The sequence below is a fragment of the Grammomys surdaster genome, unplaced genomic scaffold (assembly GCF_004785775.1).
Source record: "Grammomys surdaster isolate TR1022 unplaced genomic scaffold, NIH_TR_1.0 125834, whole genome shotgun sequence".
Taxonomy (NCBI): domain Eukaryota; kingdom Metazoa; phylum Chordata; class Mammalia; order Rodentia; family Muridae; genus Grammomys; species Grammomys surdaster.
In genome coordinates this window covers 187,023-206,537 of record NW_021620662.1, presented here as the reverse complement: position 1 = coordinate 206,537, position 19,515 = coordinate 187,023, and the positions used below count along the sequence as shown (strand labels likewise).

The following is a 19,515-nucleotide window of genomic DNA, read 5'->3' as shown; positions in this document are numbered from 1 at the left end:
TTGTCTCTTGGGAGAGCAGGGTGAGACAGGGCCTTCCTATGTATCTCATTCTGGCCTGAATCTTGTTATCCTCCTGCTTCTGCCTCAAGTTCTGGGATTATAGACTACTGTATCTATGGAGTAGTGGCATAACTAATTGATTTGATTTTACAAGAGCCAATTCTCTTCACACTCAAAATCCTTGTGTTTATTATATAATAAAAATACTTTAAAATATATGCGTTTGCTTTGACTATGAAGTAGGATAAAAATAACTGCATCCCATTAGATTCGCCCATTGTCAGTTTTTAGTGCGGCTGCCCCAACATTGAATTCAGTTACTCAGTGCGAAGGCTGACGTTAAACTCAGAGATCTAAGAGTTGTTTTAGTTCTTATGTTATAATTTTTGTTTCTTTCATTACACTAAAGTTGGTGGAAAAAAACCAGTTCTTGTCCTTTTTTTCTACGGTACATATTAGTAACAACAGCTGGATAAACATTCCTAGATGAATAGATTAATATGCTTGCCTACTTAGGTAAGATATCCTTATTTATATCAATTCTTATGGTTTTGTGCCATTGGAAAGTTTTCTGTAACAAGTGGAGTCCATCTTACTCAAGAATAATCTTATTCTAATTTTACTGTAATCTGAAAGACTAATTCGAATTCTGAATTTTTGCTGTACATTTTGAAGGAAAGACATGATATATTTTGAGTACATATTAACTGATGAGCTTCAGGTCTTAGTTAAAAGGAGGTGATGACTTTGTTTGTTTGTTTGTTTTTGCTTTTTGCTTTTTGATCTGTAGCCTCACTGTGTAGCCCAGACTGGTCTAGAACTAGCAGTACTTTCTGCCTTTGTTTTTCATGTGTTGAGATTACAGGGCCATGCTTCTATGCTATCTCCTAATGACCTCTTTTGAAAAAATTTTGTGTAGAGTCTGTCTGTCTGTCTGCCTCCACCTCCTGCTTTGGATTACTCTGACTACCTTTAAGGCACTTCATTGGTCAAAGCCTAGCATTCTTTTCTTGCATCTGACATGATAAACAGTGTAAGAAATATTGAATCTCAGGTTATTGAAAAATAACACATAAATACAAGTAAATTAACATCTTGTATGTGATTGAAATTTTGAAAATAATCTAATTTAATTTAAGTAGAAGGAAATCACTATTTTCTTTCTCCCTGCTGAAAGCTGTTTGCATAGCATCAGATTTAGAAAACATACTAAATGTTGAAACATACTCTTCAACATGTTGTAAATATTCTATATCCTTTGTAACCAACCACTTTTACAAGGTAAATAGTACTTTGGGGGGCAATTGATTTCTTTAAGAGTAGTTTATATGTACCAAGGTCCAACCAGGATTAATACAGTTTTATATTTCAGCATTTTTATTATGATACTCTTTCTATTTTGATGTTTTTATACCTCTTCCTTGAAAAACACTTTTAGAAAATTAGTGGATATAAATTGACTGTTTCTGAGCTTTTACTATTGCCAGTACCTATGATCTTTTGATTGCTAATGGAATAAGAATCAATAGCATAGTCCCAACCATTAATATAGGAGAAAAACATCTTCCAATGTAATCAGTCAGTTCTGTCACAGAGCAACTGTGAGCACTTTATCTGTGTAATTTGCAGTAAATGGAAGAATAGGTATTTTCATTGAAGTGTTCAGAGCTAATTTAATTTTTGTTCAGTGTAAATAGTTGACCTTATTTAGATGATGCTAAAGCCCTTCCCCGCATAGATAAGACATTTCTGAGAGCTACAGATGATAGGTGAACTGTTCATAAAAATCTTAGACTCTCTGACAATTAAAAAAGATATCAGCTTATTAACTACTTCATGCTTAACCACCCAATGTTTTGAATAGTTCCAAAACTTTATAAAAATAGCTTTATATTTGAAGGTAGAAACCTATATATTTATACAGCAGCAAAAAAATAACAAAAATCAAAGTAAATCAAATGTATTGTTTTCAAGAACAAAATGCGTATTAAAATGTTGAAATCAAATGGTAGATTAGTGAACATACACTATACACTGCTCTTTATTTACATTTTGATGTAGACTTTTCTTTGATATTAATTAAAATGCTTTTAACAGCCAAAGAAAAACAAAATTTTATTTTACATACTGGGTTCAATTTGAAATACAGGCGTCCCGTTGCTTTAGCAGCACACTAGGATTTAGAAAACACAACTTTAAAAGGTACGTTTTGGAATGGGCAGTACACCCTGTGGCTTGGCGGTCTAGTCAGAAGGATGAGACCATGCTGACTATGTAACGACACCTTTGAACATTATTCTCAAGGGTGGTAAATGCAAAACAAAGTAATATCAACTGGCACTTAATTCTGCAAGCTCCCTGCTGATTGGGGTATTCAGTGAAATGGAACTCTTCCTGACAGGAAGTCAGCTTGTGCGTATGGAGACATTTGAAAATAGAGTGTGTTTTAATTTGACTCCCTGCTGTTTTACAACTCCTCTTTTAAATTTTGGATTGAGAGAGGAAAAGGGAGGAACACAAATGGGAATATCCAGAGTATGGCATTTCTCTTTGATTTTAAGGTAACTATGAGTACAGGTCAGTGTCTGTTTTGCAGTTACTATTGCTTGTTGCTCACCTTCCTAATTCAACTGTACGTCAGTCTTCTAGTTGTAGTATTACAAAAGATTAGCTTGAAACTAGTTTTAAATTACCTTTGTTGAATCTACCTTTGTTGACTTTTTAAAGGCTCAAGTATATTCAAGTATAACATTTTTATACAAAGTATACTTTTAATATAATAATGGACTTCATTCAGAGTACTTAATTAATGTTGGCCTTTCCTGCTTTTCGTATGTAGATTTACATATTGCTTCTCTTTAAAGCATTTGCACTGCTTGGTGAGTTTTGAGCACGGTTATTTAGTGTGCTGCCGTACCTTCACAGGTACAGTTAGAGGATTTGGTAAGCATTCCATCTATTGTATCTTGATGGTTCCTATTTTTGATCATATCACTAACTTATGTCACTGATGTTTAGATGTTACAACATGATGCAACAACATATGAAGATACATGACTTTGGGTATTCTTGAAAGAAATGATTGAGGGAGGAAAATTCCAGGATGACTGATTTTGAATATTTGTACACATTTTTCCTCCTGTTACTGGCTAACAAATAACATTGAGTGGATCAGTGTCTTTTAAATTCCAAAGATTTGGTTTCTCATTGAGAGCTATGAGTGTACCGAGATCTTGTTAGCTATTATTTTAAAAGTATACAGAACTGCTCGTGGAAGTTGAAGTTGTTAGTACTGACTTGTATTTCTAGCACACAGAATCTTTTCCCTTCATCAGTATCCTCAGTTCCTCTGTTTTTCTTCCCAGGGAGTTATCTTATGTCTTATATCTTTACCTCACAAAATAAAATATCACTATTTTCATCTCTGTGATTATTATCTATACTTATAATCATATGTGCTGTTTAACCTGTTTTCATCTTGAACCATAAAGTATTAATTCCAAGTGTTTCTCAAAGCCCATCAATTTTTGCACTCTCTTCCATATAGATAACAGTTATAGGTCACATTGGCTTTCTTCTGTAGACTCCACAGGTTATTCTACCAGTCTGGTTCTCATCATAATCATAGCTCTTCCTAGGAAGGCTAGTGTGCCAAAATACAGGAACCATTGGTAGAGTTAGCAATCTCAGTGTGGAAGGTCTCCTTTGTAAAATCTAGTCCTCATTTATACCACCTTTATTTTAACATATTTCATGTTTAATTTACTGATTTTCATAACATTTAAAAGCTTACTAATTATATCATCATCATTAAAAATTTGTGTTACGTGATGCTTCTTTAAGTTAAATTTTGTCAATTTGGAAAAAGGCAGAATATCATTGGAGAAATTTCTCCTAAGAATCAGAATCTGCTTCAAAAACTATACTAAGTACACAAGGTGATAGATTTGTTCATTACTTCATCTTACCTCTTGAAATTTATACATGTACATAATAGTATTAAATGACATAACTTTGAGTATCATGTTGAGATTTTTCAAATTGCTTCTATTACTATTTAAGTTATGTTGTTAGTTGCAAGAATGGGTGGCATCATGGTGTCCATCCAGAGCCTTAGGACTTTCGTGCTGTATTAGGAATCAGCTAACATCTTATTAAGCACTTTGATAAATATTTAAAGATTACTGAATCTTGTGCCTTTCCACAACCAAAGTCATCATATGTATGATTTGCCAGTGGGCTATGGCTCAACACCTAAGAAATTAATATTCCTTGTATGTTTCTTAGATTGTATATGTTTAAAAATCCAAGACTGGAGTTTTATGGGTGTATGTAGTATGATGTTCAGATAATTTTACTTCTGAAGACATATCATTTCACAACATAAACATAAATCTTACTTGCTCATGATGAATTCTAACCAAATTTGTGTGTGTTTTTACAATTATTCTTTATTTGAAGTTAAACTTGAGCACTGAATTAAAATCTCAGTTTATATTAATCTTGACAGTTTTTTCAATGCATTACATGAATATACGGTAGTTAGTGTGCAGAATTAGATGACTCCAAATAGTTAAACAGCAGGAAAGTATCTGTTTTTAGTTAAAAACTGCTGTTTTCTGTATGGGCTTATTTACCACATGTTTAATTCTTAATGCTGTGTGCTGTGGGACTGTGCATGTGAAAGGGAGCATAAAGAGCTCTGCTTCAAGGCTACGGCTGGTACTTGCTGCACAGTAATAAAGGCACTATTTTATTGGGTTACTTGTAATTAACTTCAGCACTAGACATCCATATAAATCATTGGTAATCTGTTTTCATTAGACTTTTTTTAAAACTGAGTTAATGTACTTGTTTCTGTTGTCTTTTTACATATGGATTGAAGTTGTAATTTCTTTTTGGAATTAGTCTGTCACAAAACAGCTATATGTACATTGAAGAAATGATTGAGGCAAGCTAATGAATTTTATGTAACATTTTATAAAGATTTGTTACTCAAATAAATATTCAGTAGTAACATTGTTTTGTTGTGAAACTTAATACATAGTGATTTTATTCTTCCAAGTCAAAAAGTGTCTAGACATTTGAACAGTTAAAGTGACAGCAATTATTAATTAGAAAATATTTATGCTTTTGTATTAAAAAGTTCAGACAATGTGAAGATATCCAAATATATCAATTCCTGTTTATCAATTCATAGAAAATCTTTTAATTTAAACATTTTACTGTTAAACATTCCAACCATCATGTTTTCTTTTTTGCATTGACTGAGGTTCTATATTAATTTATACTCATACTTTTTATGAGTATCAGTTTATAATAAAAAATTATAGAAACAGACACCTTTATAGGATGTTATAGAAACATTTCCATATGTATTTGTCTGGCTGAGTTCAAGGTATTAGTGTATGTTAATCCAAACCAAATTTTAGAAAGAAACAATGAGTGCATATGAAACATGCTTATAAATCTATAGGAGAGCCTTTAGAGAGCATGAATTAATTTAATTTACTTCTATGATATTAAAATCTTTATTTGATCATTGTGAAATAGTGTTAAGTGTACTGGGGAATGAGGTGGGAGCCATGAAGAAAAATGGACAGGTCATGAAACTAATGCTTTAAAAAGTAACTTGATTGGTAAATACTTTTTATTGCATTCAGTACATTAGATGGCTTAAAAATGTTTAAAAAATAATTAGCTGTTTTATATAGTTGTAATGGATGCCTTTCATGCTCTCCCTCCAGCAGTCTTTAATGAACCCGCCTTGTAATTTTAGTTCAGGCTTTGAGATTCCCTGAAGACTTGACTTCAGACCTCAAAGGGCACGAGTTGCCATATGTCTGGAGAAGCCGAGTTTCCAAGCAGACTGACCATGTACTAATAGGACACATTTATACAGCTCCTGAGTGTGGAGCCCTGGTAGTCTTAATGATGATCATCTGTTGGGAACTTAAAGCTAGAAAGGCTTAGAACGACTATGCTGTCTATGGAAACCACACTTTCTGTACTGAACAGTGAAAAATACTAACAAAGAACCGAATTGGGAAATTATTAGAAATTTGTTATTGATTGAGGAATGAATTTTAGACATACTTGAAAGCAAAATAGGATATATTCATAATAATTAAATGTTTGAGTATGTGTTATTTTTATCTTTTGTAGTTTAAAAAATCTATATTCACTCTCAATTCTACAGCTTATACAGTCCATGCTGTTTATCTTACTTATAAAATATCTGTTTCCTTGTACATAGAGTTTCATTTGATGTTCTTTTTTTGGTAACAAATAGAAAATTGAGCTGTTTGCTTAGATTTTAATAAAATTAATTTTCTCGCCGGGCGGTGGTGGCGCACGCCTTTAATCCCAGCACTTGGGAGGCAGAGGCAGGTGGATTTCTGAGTTCGAGGCCAGCCTGGTCTACAGAGTGAGTTCCAGGACAGCCAGGGCTACACAGAGAAACCCTGTCTCGAAAAACCAAAAAAAAAAAAAAAATTTAATTTTCTCTTATTTTTAACTTAATAGTTACTTAGACATGTTTCATTGACTCATATAACCATACTATGCGTTTATATATAAATGGGTTCATAAAAATGACACTGGTACTTTACAAAGGGCAGTTACTTGTTTTTACTGTCACAGAAGGACATTCCATCTGATGTGAAGATGGAGTAAGGCTTTTCCTTTGCATTTCTGCCTTATTCTTTCCTGGCATGTGCTTATGATAGGGACAGTGTCTAGACAGATGCACTGCTGAGAGAGTGCTGACAAACAGCCTGAAAAGTCACTGAAAGCTTCCCTTGAGCTCTGAAGTCTACTGCATCCATAGCAAGAACAAGTCTTGGCCTTTGGTCTTATGTATAATGTTTCTCAGTTTTCTGTTCACACATGTCTCTCTTTATTCAGTATCTTTTTTTCTGACCACTTTCTTTGACTCATGATAGTGTTTTTGTCATCTCTTTAGGTCACTGGAACTTAGCAAATCCAGTTTAATTTTTTTTAAAAAAAAATGGCAGGTAACTATATAATATTTCAAAAAATTAGTGTTGACATTTAATTAAAAATCCAAACCCTAGTACTGTGTCACTGCAGTCCAGCTCCTCAGCAGTCTGAGGCAGGAGGATTGCTTGGGCATTTATGTATTTATATATGTATGTATGTATGTATGTATGTATGTATGTATGGCCAGCCTAAGCAACAAAGCAACAGGGCTTTTAAAAGGAAACACTTGAGACTTATGGTGTAGCCTATTATCCCCTCACATGAGAGCCTGCTAAGCTAGAAGGTTTATATATACAAGGATCAGATGTTCAAGTTCAGCTGTGGCTATGTAGAATGTGAGAGTCAGCCTGGGCTATATGACACCTCGCAAACCCAACAAACAAAAGAAAGAAAGAAAGAAAGAAAGAAAGAAAGAAAGAAAGAAAGAAAGAAAGAAAGAAAGAAAGAAAGAAAGGAAAAAGAAAGAAAGGGAGAGAAAGAAAGAAAGACAGCACATGTACATATCTGTATATGCTCCCTTGTAAATGAATGAATGAATGTATAGATAGATAAATATCACAATGAATAAATCCCAAACCAGGATATCAAAAACCAACCAACCAAAGCCAAAATAAACCATGACACTTAACATTTTAATTTTTAATGTAAGAATACTTTTTAGTAATTATGAGCTTAAATGTTTGTTAATTTAGCCCACATTCCTTTCTTTCATATAAACCATGTTTAATTCCAAATTTCACAACTAATTTTAATGGATATTATTGTACCCACTTAAATTGTTATTTTTATTTGACTAGTTAGAATATTGAGGTCACAAAAGCAGTAGATACTTAATAATTAGTTTATAGTACATTTATATTTTTATAATTTGACATTGGTATTCATGAAACCTGAATGCTTGTTCTGTTTTCAAAATAATATAAAAGAAATATTGATTGTTTATACAGGAAAACATGCATATATCAGGGAGGTTCATCTTCTCACATGAAGGCCTGAGAAGCAACCAGGAACCCACTGGTGGCCAGGAATGTTTTATTGTGTTGTATGTCTTCACCAGCCAAGGACAAGTAGGACATCTACAGGAGACTCAGACACTGATAGAAGTCCTGCCTGTAATTACTGGATATGCTGTGACAGGCATAATTGGACCACTAGATCATTTTTTTCCCTACATAGCTTATGGTGTCTTTTAGGCACTTTCCCTTCTCTTGACACTTTTCTACCTTAGCCTTCCTGGCTTATTCTAAAATCCTCATCTCTACATAAATTATTGAAACTTTTGTGTGCTCAGCACCTATGGTTTTGAGTGCCAATCTTGAGCTGCTGGTGAACCTGTCCCAGCTAAGATGATGGCATCCTACCTACTGCAGCATTTCAATGAGCATTCATGACATTTGTTAGTTATAAGCAAAAAAGCTGTATGGTGATTACAGTATGTGTTCATTTGGACCCATAGCCAATGTAACATACTCAGAATTATGCCATTATGCCAGTGAACAGTCATTTATTCAAAAGAAAGCTTTCCTATTGTATAAGTGACAATTTAAGGACACCCAGAAGTCATTAAAAGACAAGGCAACCTAATCTCCATCCACAAAGTACCAATAACCATCAACCAATAGAACTCAAAGGAAAGGAGAAATGTCAGCTTGCTAAATAAAAGAGTTTAAAAACTAGTTTCAAGAAAACTCAACAAATACAAAGAAGTACAAACAATTCAGTGAAGGAAGAAATTGTTTCATGCTATGAATGAGAAATTTAGCAGTGAGACAGAGTCCATAGAAGAATCAAACATTTTGGAACTCAGTAAATGAAATAAAATGAATATACTTGAAATGGTTGCCAGCAGACTGTAGAAAGCAGAACTTCAGAGTTCAAGGGTTATCTTTGGAAATACCAGTCAGATTAATCATTTAAAAATGAAGAATGACTGTAGAACCTATGAAACTGAAACTTCTCTCAATAGAGAATCTGATTAAATTGCTCATTTTCTCTATTCTTATCGCAGTGATAGAAATCCTAGCCAGAGCACAAGAGAAAGAAGTAATCTGAATAGAAAGAGTGATGACATTTTCTGTTAGCTGTTGACTTGATTTCATATGCACAAAAACAAAAAGTATGTACCAAAGATTTATCAAAATTGATAAAATATTGTAAGATAGAATGAGCATATAAAAATCGATAACATTTTATATACCCATATAATGCTTAGAAGTCAATCTTATTTTAAAATGGTTACCATAAATAGAGAAGTAAAAACTAAACTAAGAATTTTGTTAACTCAATAAATATTATAAAACATTGACTAAAAAATTACAGAGTATACCAAAATCTAGAGAGACATTCTATGTTCATTTATTGTCACAAAGAACTAGATCTTCATACTACTGAAAAGGATGTGTAGATTATATTTATCATTCATAGAAAATAGATAAAAGCAATTCTAAAATTGACATGTAACCTCAAGAGAGAGTAATTAGTCAATTCAGTCTTGAGAGAAGAAGTACATAGCTGAAGACCTAACAATGAATGGCCTGCAGGTAACTTAAGGTTATTGTGGCCAGAGTAACATAGTCTTGACTTTATTTTTTTTTGTTTTTTTTTATTTGATATTTTATTTATTTACATTTCAGATGTCATCCCCTTTCCCCAACCCCCTCCCCATTAATCCCCTATCCCATCCCTCCTCCTCCTTCTTTGCCCCTATACCATTTAAATTACATGAAAGTATTAAGGTCAGTTCTAGGTTGAGGAACTAGCAATACAATAGATGCAAATAGTCAAGGAGCAAGCAAGACAATAAACCCAGATAGTTGAAGAACATGTAGGACAATTAAAAAGAGTCCTGTGATCACTCCTGTGGTCACTATTTCTAAGGGCTTATCAGGATGATCAAAATATCTGAGCCTACTTCCCTGTCCTAGCCCAAAGTCATTTTGTTGCCTGAAGCCTACTTCTTTGTTCTAGCTTAAATTTTAGATTCCTGCCTGTAATTACTTCTTTGTTCTAGTCTAATGTCAGATTCCTGCCTGCCGTCCATTTCCTTATCTTTGTCCTATGTTAGATATCTTCCAAGCAGCCCATTTCCTTGTCCTTGGCCACTTTCAGATTCCTGCCAGGCAGCCCCAAAAAGCTCTCCACATCTCCCCCCTTTTTATTGCTTAAACCAGACTGAGCCTGTCTTAGGTTGTTCTGACAAGAATGCCTTCCTTACTTGTCATGCTGTCATGGAATATGCATTATCAAAAGCAATGCACTTATGTCTTAGGTTGGTAAGGCTCTGTGCAGAATCTTACCCATCCTTGGCTTGCCAGCCTGTTAAGTTAATAGCTCTGTCTGGGGGTCCATTTTCAGTTTCAAGTCATGTACATTATTGCTGGTATAACAACTTTAATTATATTAATTGCTAGCACCATTTCTTCTGCAATAGCTTTGACACAGGAAGTTAAGACAGCATTTTTTTTTAACCATCAAGCAAAAAAATGTAACTAATGTGTTCAGTATACAAGAGGATTTATGTAGATGTTTGGAACAATGAATTGATGCTCTATATCCTATTCAAATTATCGGAAGGAGATTCAGGATTTAAGAGTTAGGAGCCATCTCGAGTGTCATGACAAATACTATTGGAATGGTGTTACTTCTAAAATTTAAAATGATAGTTGTTATAATTAGAAAAAAATTTAAAGATACCTGTAGGGTATTTGGCATAATTCTAACACCTCTCTGGATGTTTTAACTTTGCAAGGTGAGATTATGAATTTAAAGAATGCTGCTCTGTTGAGCTTTGATGCTGCAGATAATGCTGATAAAATTATCCATGGCTTGAGGTCAGTATTTCCATTTTAGTCAAACCTCAGGAGTGACATATATAGCTTGATCAGGCTAGCCCCTTTTGTCCTGGGAATACTTTTATTCCTGCTCATCGTGTTAAAGCTTGTCTCAAACTAGACTTGACTTAAAAATGAATACAAATATCAGTGAAACAGAGAAGAGTCACCACATAGTTATAGCGAACTGATTTTTACCAACAATATATTGGTGAAGACTTTTTGGCCAGTATTTAATACCAGGTGCATATTAGTTTCCAGACAGATTCAGCTAGACATCTGTTTTGCAAGATGTAAAAAAAATCCCACTCAAAATGGACTCAGGACCTACATAAAATAATTGCAACTAGTATTTTTCCATTAGAGACTATAGCAGAGATACTTTGATATTTTTGTTCATTGCTTTTCTGGGGGAGAATAACAGTTCAGTTAACCAATAAAAAGAAAAAATAGAGAAATACATTTATTTCAAATTGCAGAGCCTCCTGTTGTCAAGATGAACAGCGAAGGGTAAAGAAGCGGCATATGTACTGAGAGACAATGTTTTCAAATCTATTATTATATAATAGGTTAGTATTTTGAATGTATAACAAACTGCAGGAAACTGAGCAGCAACTAGAAGCATAAAAGCAAAAATCATCTAAGAATACTTTAATAATCCCAGCACCTGGAAGGTGAAGGCAGGAGGATGAGGAGTTCCAAGCTGGCTTTGATTAGATAGCATGTTTGGTGCCAAACTGGGCTACAGGAAACCCAGTGTCAGCAAAACAGAAAGTCTAAAACCAAAATTAAATTCACAAATTATTTGAATAGACATATTTCAAGAGCAGATAGCCAGCTTCTAAAAAGTCTATAAAATGCTTAGCTTGTTAGTCATCATAAAAATTACTCAAAAAATTAAAATATAATTTAGAAATACGTTAGGTCACAAAATAAGAAGTTACTACAGTGATTATCAAAACTGATGATTTCTGAAAAGAAAGTGATAGGAAAAATTACATGTAGTGAATCTTATCAAAATATGTCCTGAATTTATGTGCTTTTGAATATGTTAATTTTTAGAAATTACTCTTATCTTTTAAACTTTTTTACCTGTGAAATATAGGTAAAGACATGTAGTATACTTCAAGAAATATATTATATGGTTTTTTTTAAAAGAAAACTGTAGTTTATCAGGAAGTTTTAAATTAATTTAAATAAATAAGCAATATGTTGGTTTATTTTTCTCAATGTTTATTTGAGGAACATAGAGAAGAATTAATGTAATATCATTAGTAAAGGTTTTCCTTTTTTTCTCTGTTAGGAAAACCTTTTCTACCAAAACACATGCTTGACATTTGCGGAGTGGTAGTCATCATGCATATGCTCATATTTGTTGTGTCTGCATGACTTCAGACATTTGTAACCTAAAGATTGTATCGTAGTACAAATTGATTAGGCAACAGTTATGGTCCTTGGATGTGATAATCAATTAAATATAGCTTAGGCACAGGTATGAAATTATTGACCCTGCTGCTTTTTTAGTTCTTCCTCTTGAAAGTGCTGAAGTGTGCTTTGAAATTACTTACTTGCATTAGTGGTTGGATTTGAGGCTTTTAACGTGTTTTCATCAGGACCTCTGGGGAAAGGATAACCAAGACCTTTAAATGTACTATGCATTTTTGCATCACTATATAATTGTAAATACTGTGATGAAATATTGAAATGATCATGAAAGATGATGACCATTAAGCTTTTTTCTCAACTATTAAAACTCACTAAAGGTTATATTGAGCTGTGGTTTATAAAATTGTTTAGACTAACGCCTTGTTGATAATTGTTTCTGAGTGGAGAAAAATGTCTTCAAACAGCATGATTAATGAATATTCTTTTTAGTTTTGGCAACTTCCACAAATTACTGTAGAGAGTGTTTTATTATACAGAAAATGTGTGGGCTTTGAACATTATGATTATCAAAAAAACAATCAAAGGATGTTTTCTCTTAGGCTTCAACTTTTTTCTCATAAGCATTGTTAATTCTGGACAGAATTCTCTGTTACTTACTATATTATTCCTTTTACTTAACCAAAACAACAAACAAAAAAGGGTTTGTAGAGCTCTCTGTATGAACAAGAAGTCCTGTGATAAATTTGATCTTTTTGAACATCAGCAAAAATTGTAATTCTCTTAGTTGTCTTATGTACCTTCTTGTCTAACTTGTATTTTCTGTTCTTGAAAAAATTATTTTGAAGATAATATTTAATAGGTTTTATTTTAGTAGTTTTATAAGTAATATCATTAAAAATTTATGTTTTTGTGTATTTTTTTATTTAGTTAGAAACCTACACATCAAGTTATTTTTAAAGGTCTTTAAGACTATGTATTATTTTAGTCAATTCTTGATCTGATTTATTTTTAATTTAAAAGAAAAGTATTTTATTTGACATGTCAACTGCATTTAGGACACTGTATTTTTTTGTTTGTTTTGTTTTTTGAGACAGGGTTTCTCTGTATAGCCCTGGCTGTCCTGGAACTCACTCTGTAGACCAGGTTGGCCTCGAACTCAGAAATCCACCTGCCTCTGCCTCCCAAGTGCTGCGGTTAAAGGTGTGCGCCACCACTGCCTGGCTGACACTGTATATTTTAATTGGTGATTTTTTTTTTCAGTTTTAAGTACTAATTTTAACATATTTTCAGTCTAACTTCATTAATGCTACTTAAATTTTTTCAGGAATTTAAATGGAGCATTTTATGGTAACAATTCATGTTGGTAAAAGTAAAATCAAAATAAAGTTTACCAGCTTATTTAAAATACAGAGAAGAGTATGCTTATGTTTTAATATGAAATTTGAATTATATAATAAATACTTTTTTAGTACACTTTTGAATAATATAATATGAATTTGAATACAAGATGCAAACATAAAACAACTTTGAGATTAGTTGTAGATTCAGTTTGACTATCATGGTTCTATGTTCAGTGAAAGTGAAGTATAGGAGCATCTACTCTGGGTCAAAGGACTTCTCTATAATTTCTGCCTACCATCATTTTCTTGCTACTCCTGTGAGAAGAAATGTGGGTATTCTGTTTTTCCTTTTTCAGGATAAATTCTTTTATTGAATTTGATTGTTTTCAGTTGGTCCACATATTTGTTAACATCATTTGCCCTAGAACTAAGGGTTTTAAGTTAAATTGAAATATCTGTTTTATACTTGATTTCATTTATATTAGTGAAAGGAATTTAGGGTTTACATATTCTGTTGCTTGGCAACTATGACTTGAGCAACTATGCTATAGATTTCTTTTTCACTGATTCCTAAATGTTAACAAGGGTTAGAATAAATAATACCTGGAATAGAAGTATTTTTAAGTTGTGTTTGTTGTGACAAAATACAGTGTAAAACTTCTAAGGACATTTCCTCTTTGTGTCAGGATGAAAAATGTTTTTAATGCCTTTTTCTTTTCTTAATAATACATTGTTCTTCCCCTCCCCTACCCCCAATTTGGAAGATCTAGTTATTGGATTCCTTTGCATGTTTAACTGCTTTTTAATTTAATTTTCATTGTACTACGTGTATTTACCAATATGATAACATGTTCACTATTGGGAAAGTGGAATCATTCAGCGCAACCATGGCATGCTATCTTAGTTTTTACAGCTTTCTTGGGCTTTTTAAAAGACAATGAAAGTCAAACAAATGTGGTTACAAAAAATAAAAATAGAAGAGAAATGTACACACATCCGTATGTCATTAACTTGGAATTACATAGAATTTAAAACTCTACAATGTACTACATTCACAACTGTTATTTGGGTAATGATGAGCAGTGGCCAGCAGCTGAGTATAGACTTTCACTTTGGATTTTAAGGAAAAAAAAAGAACATGTAACTATAATACAAGGATGAAGTATTAAAGAAAAGGGGTATGTGTGCAAGTTTATAAAGATACATAGAGCAAGATGGACAGATAGCAACCAGCTCATAATGACCTTATTGTATTAATGCTTATTTTATATAAATGTTGAGAGTTAGTATAAAAGAATTCATTTGAACATACTCTACTGATTGATTTTCTTCCTAGACTTTTTAATGGACAGCATTTTAGTGGATAAAGTTAACATATAAATTTTTAATGGTTAATGAATATAGTAGGAAATTTATACCACTTATTGCTAGGTTATCTGCCAGTAAATTTAGTTTTCAGTATAACTGATTTATTCCAACTCATGTTCTCTATGTTATTAGCAGACATTTTTGCTGGAGTATACTCTAGTTATTAAAATTTTTATACTACTTAATTCTTTCTTCATTGTGGATTATCTTTTAAAAATTATTTGTTTGTAATATTTTCTGCTGATGTTGATGTAACTCTAGGTTATATCCATTTAGTTAGAATGAAACAGTGTGACACAACAGTGGCAGGGAAAATAAGGACTGGCTCTTTTGGTTTACACTGAGGCAGGTGTTCACTTATTTAAATGAGACTTTCTCTTTCAGTGTGTCTGTGTTCGCAGGGTTGTGTTGAGTCAGCAGTAGGTTTGGCATTACTGTTCCTTTCATTCCTAAAGAGAACTGAAATAGATATGGATGCTGTTTTGTTGTGATGTTAAGGAACTAACCTAAGCATAATTTCCTAAGCTATTTCTTGTTGTTTTCTTAGGAGTGGCAGAATTCTATTCAGAAGAATGCAGGCCTTGCTTTTATTGAACTTGTCAATGAAGGAAGGTAATTTATTTTATATCCATTTATATTTTACTTTAAAATATTCTTTTGTTTTTCTATACAAACTGATTCTTTGGATTCTGTTTTTATTGTTTTTGAATCAGCAATATTTTAGTACTTTTAGCTATTGATTATTAAAATTATACCAACCTGTGGCCATTTTATAATTTTCATGGTTACACTGATGAGGTTCTGGTTTCCATTTTCAATAATTGTATCTGGGTGTAGCAAATATAAACTGATAATTTTTATTTGTAGTATAAGAAGCCAAAATTATTTATAACTTCCTTTAAATTTTTGCTTTTAGAATCATTTTTTAAGAATTTTATGTCTGTGTTTTCTTTTTCTCTTAATGTCATAGTCTGGCTATGAGGAGGGGCACAAGATTACTTTGTGTTATGATTTTATGAGAAATTGGTTGGGGTATCAGCAGGTATGATTTTCACTTAAAAAGCAGAAATAGAAGAATCCTAAAAATGAACAATTACTGATATGAAAGAAAAGCAGTGGCAGTATAGAAATGTGAAGATAGCAATGTTGTAACAAACAAAAGAGCTCCTGAAGGTATCACCTTCCCCATCTCAAATTGCATACGGAGCACTGATAATAAAAACAACACAGTATTGGCATAGAAGCACATGATAATCATTGGGATCAAATTGAAGAACCACACGTAAGTCCACACCCCTGATTTTTGATACTGAATCCAGAAATACACCCTGGCCAAATTGGATAACTACATATAGAAGAATCCAAAAAGATCCATACTTATCACTCTGCACAAAATTCAACTCTAAATGTATCCAAGACCTCAATGTAAGGTCAGATATACTGAACCTGTTAGAATATAAAATGGTAAATATTCTTGAACCCATTGATACAAGAAAAGGCTTTGTGAACAGAACACTGATAGCGTAGTACTATGAATGACAATTTATAAATAAGGCCTCATGAAACTGAAAAGTTTCTGTTTGCAAAGGATGCCATCATACAGACAAAGCCTTAAGCTGCAGAATAGGGAATGATTGTATCAGCCACATATCTGATAGAGCACTTATATCTAATACGTTTGAAGTCTTAAAAAAACTGAAGTGTAGAAAAATGATTAAAGATAATTTAAAAAGAAAACATCCCAATTTTAAAAATAGTTTGCAGAACTAAAGAGAATTCTCAAAATTAGAAACACAAATGGCTGAGAAATTTGCAAAGAAATGTTTAGTATCCTTAATCATCAGGAGATGCAAATCAAAACTATTTGGGAATTTCATCTTCTATCAGTTAGAACAACTAAGATAAATAAAACAAATGATACCTCATGGGGAACACTCACTACTTGCTGGTGGAAATACAAATTTATATAGCCGCTTTGTAAGCCAGTGTGGTGGTTCCTCAGGAAGCTGGGAATTGATCTATCCCAAAGATCCAGCTATGCCACTCTTGGACATATACCCAAATATGCTTCGTTCTGCTACAGAGACACTTGCTCAACCATGTTCATTCCTGGTCTAGTAATAAAAGCCAGAAACTGGAATCAGCCTAGATCTTCCTCAGCAGATGAATGGATAAAGAAAAGTGGTACATCATATAATGGACTATTACCCCTCTGTTATAAAAACAAAGCCATGAAATTGGCAGGTCAATAGATGAATCTAGAAGAAACTATATCAAGAGAGGTAACTCAGATCTAGAAAGATAAAAAAAAATAGTATGTATTCACTTATATGTGGATGTTAACTGTTAAGTCTTAGGTAAGCTATGACTTGCATACCTACAGAAGTTACATATGTAGAGGAAGGGAATTGGGGAATGAGGGGCAGGGAAGAAGAGAGTGGTAAGGGAGGTTATAAGGGAAAGAACAGCTAAAACTAATGACCATTTGAGTGATCATATAGAAAACTAATACAATAGTATGGTAGAATCCTCCTAAAATGTATACATGTATAAAGGTGATCTAAATAAAATTGTCAAATGTGCTGCTAATGGGTTACATCTCATTCAGTGTTTGGCCTAAGGGGTCCTATGAAAATCCCGTACTACTCTTGAGTTTTGCCAGGCTATTGATTGCTCTTCAGAAACTGACAGCAAGGCCATATTGCTGAAAGCAAGACCTATACTAGTATTGAACATATAGATCATCTATATGCTTACCTAGAGCCTTCACCCCTATGGGCTAGGGTTAATGGTACCATAATGTACTCTTCAAGTTATCGAAGGAGAAGAGTGAACACCAATCGAGCTATGAAGTCTTCTGAGCTACAGTGATGACTTGCCTGCAAGATGTGCTAGTACAGCACTGGCACACCAATGACTGACCAATATCTGATTGGATTTAAGCCCTACTCCCTAAGATGGAACCCAAGATTGGTGGCCAAGAACCAGAGACCAAATAGCTGATGGATCTAGAAGATAACCGTATATGTCTGTTCTGCTAAAGGAATGTAGCCGTAAAATGACTGCTAACAACCTTCTGTTTTACTCATAGATCAGCGCTTGCCCAGCCATCATCAGAGAAACGTTTTCCTACCATAGATCAAAACAAAGAAAGATACTCACAGCTGGGCAATGTGTGGACAGTGATAGGCCTTGGAACTCTCAGTGTTAAGTGGGATATCTCCATCAAGTCCCTCTCCACAGGATTCAGAGGGCCCTGTGGAAGAGGAAGTAGAATGATGTAGGAGACAGAAAGAATAGAGGACACCCCACAGTGACACCAACATGCACATGAACTTACAGACTGTGGCAGTGTACACAGGATGTGCTAACTTCTTTTTTTTTTTTTTTTGGTTTGGTTTTTCGAGACAGGGTTTCTCTGTATAGCCCTGGCTATCCTGTAACTCAGTTTGTAGACCAGGCTGGCCTCGAACTCAGAAATCCGCCTGTCTCTGCCTCCCAAGTGCTGGGATTGAAGGCGTGCGCCACCACTGCCCGACATGTGCTAACTTCTGAATCAGACGGATTCCCAACACTGAGAGGAAAAGTAGACATAAGCTCTAGCCCAGAAGCTCTGTCTAATTGACAAGTGCTCACAAAGGAGAAATCAGTTCTTCAGCAGAGTTTCACTGGAGATGCAAACAGCTCTTAAGGCCAGGCCCCATGTCCAGCAGTAGAGGGCCAGCACAAAACAAACTCAGTGTCGTATTTGGATGTTCTTTCTCTCATGAGGTTTTGACAGGGACGTTTTGTTTTGTTTTCACCTCACATGTCTGTAGTGTATATATTATGATTTCTGGTTTGCAATTTTAGGAGACTCCTCTGCATAAGACCATGTGTACCTCTGCATCTATGTGTGTTTCTCATGCTTCTTGTGGGGGTTCTTTCCCTTCTGTTTGTTGTCATTCTGGTTTGTTTTTCATCTTGTTTATTGTTATTCTCTAGAAGCCTGTTTGTTTTCTAAGAAGACAGAAAAGGGTGTAGAGTCCCATGGGAGAGGTGGTTGGGGGATTCTCAGAGATGCTGGGGAAAGGAAACTGTGATCAGAGTATATTGTATGAAAAACATCTACTTTCAATGAAAGAAATAAAAAGAATGAATGATTTATAAGGTAAAACAAATTGAGGAGACAAGAATGATGAGTAGGTTACTTTGTGACTATTTGTGATAGCTGAGCTTGCATTAATGGACTGGAAGACTTAAAATATAGATTAAAAGGTTAATGGTTTTCCAGAATGGTATCCTAATCAAAAGTAATGTTTCAGGGATGCTTATTTATATTGCTTGGCTGACCCCATCTGTGTACTAATTCAGAATGGAAAAATCAGGTAACACTTAATAGAACACAAGTATGGAGATATATTTTCAAGGGACAGTATTCTTTATCATAAAAACATTAGACAGTGGTAAACATGGATATTTTGGTTAATATGTGGATATTTATTTATTTATTTTTATTTTTTATTTATTTTTATTTTTTAATTTTGGATATTTATAATATTGGGTATTACCAAGCACTTTTACATCTTTCACCCTCAGTTTCCTTATCT

General features: G+C 33.6%; 1 protein-coding gene across 1 annotated transcript in view; it reads left to right on the top strand.

Annotated features, from left to right (window-relative positions):
* The window catches only part of Lrba (LPS responsive beige-like anchor protein), a gene marked incomplete at its 3' end in the record, with an annotated part of 362,529 nt that overhangs the window by 157,319 nt on the left and 185,695 nt on the right, over positions 1-19,515 (top strand). Inside the window, exon 34 of the mRNA XM_028789471.1 lies at positions 15,474-15,538. Within this exon, the coding sequence (XP_028645304.1) occupies positions 15,474-15,538 (65 nt within the window). The remainder of the gene's footprint in view (positions 1-15,473; positions 15,539-19,515) is intronic.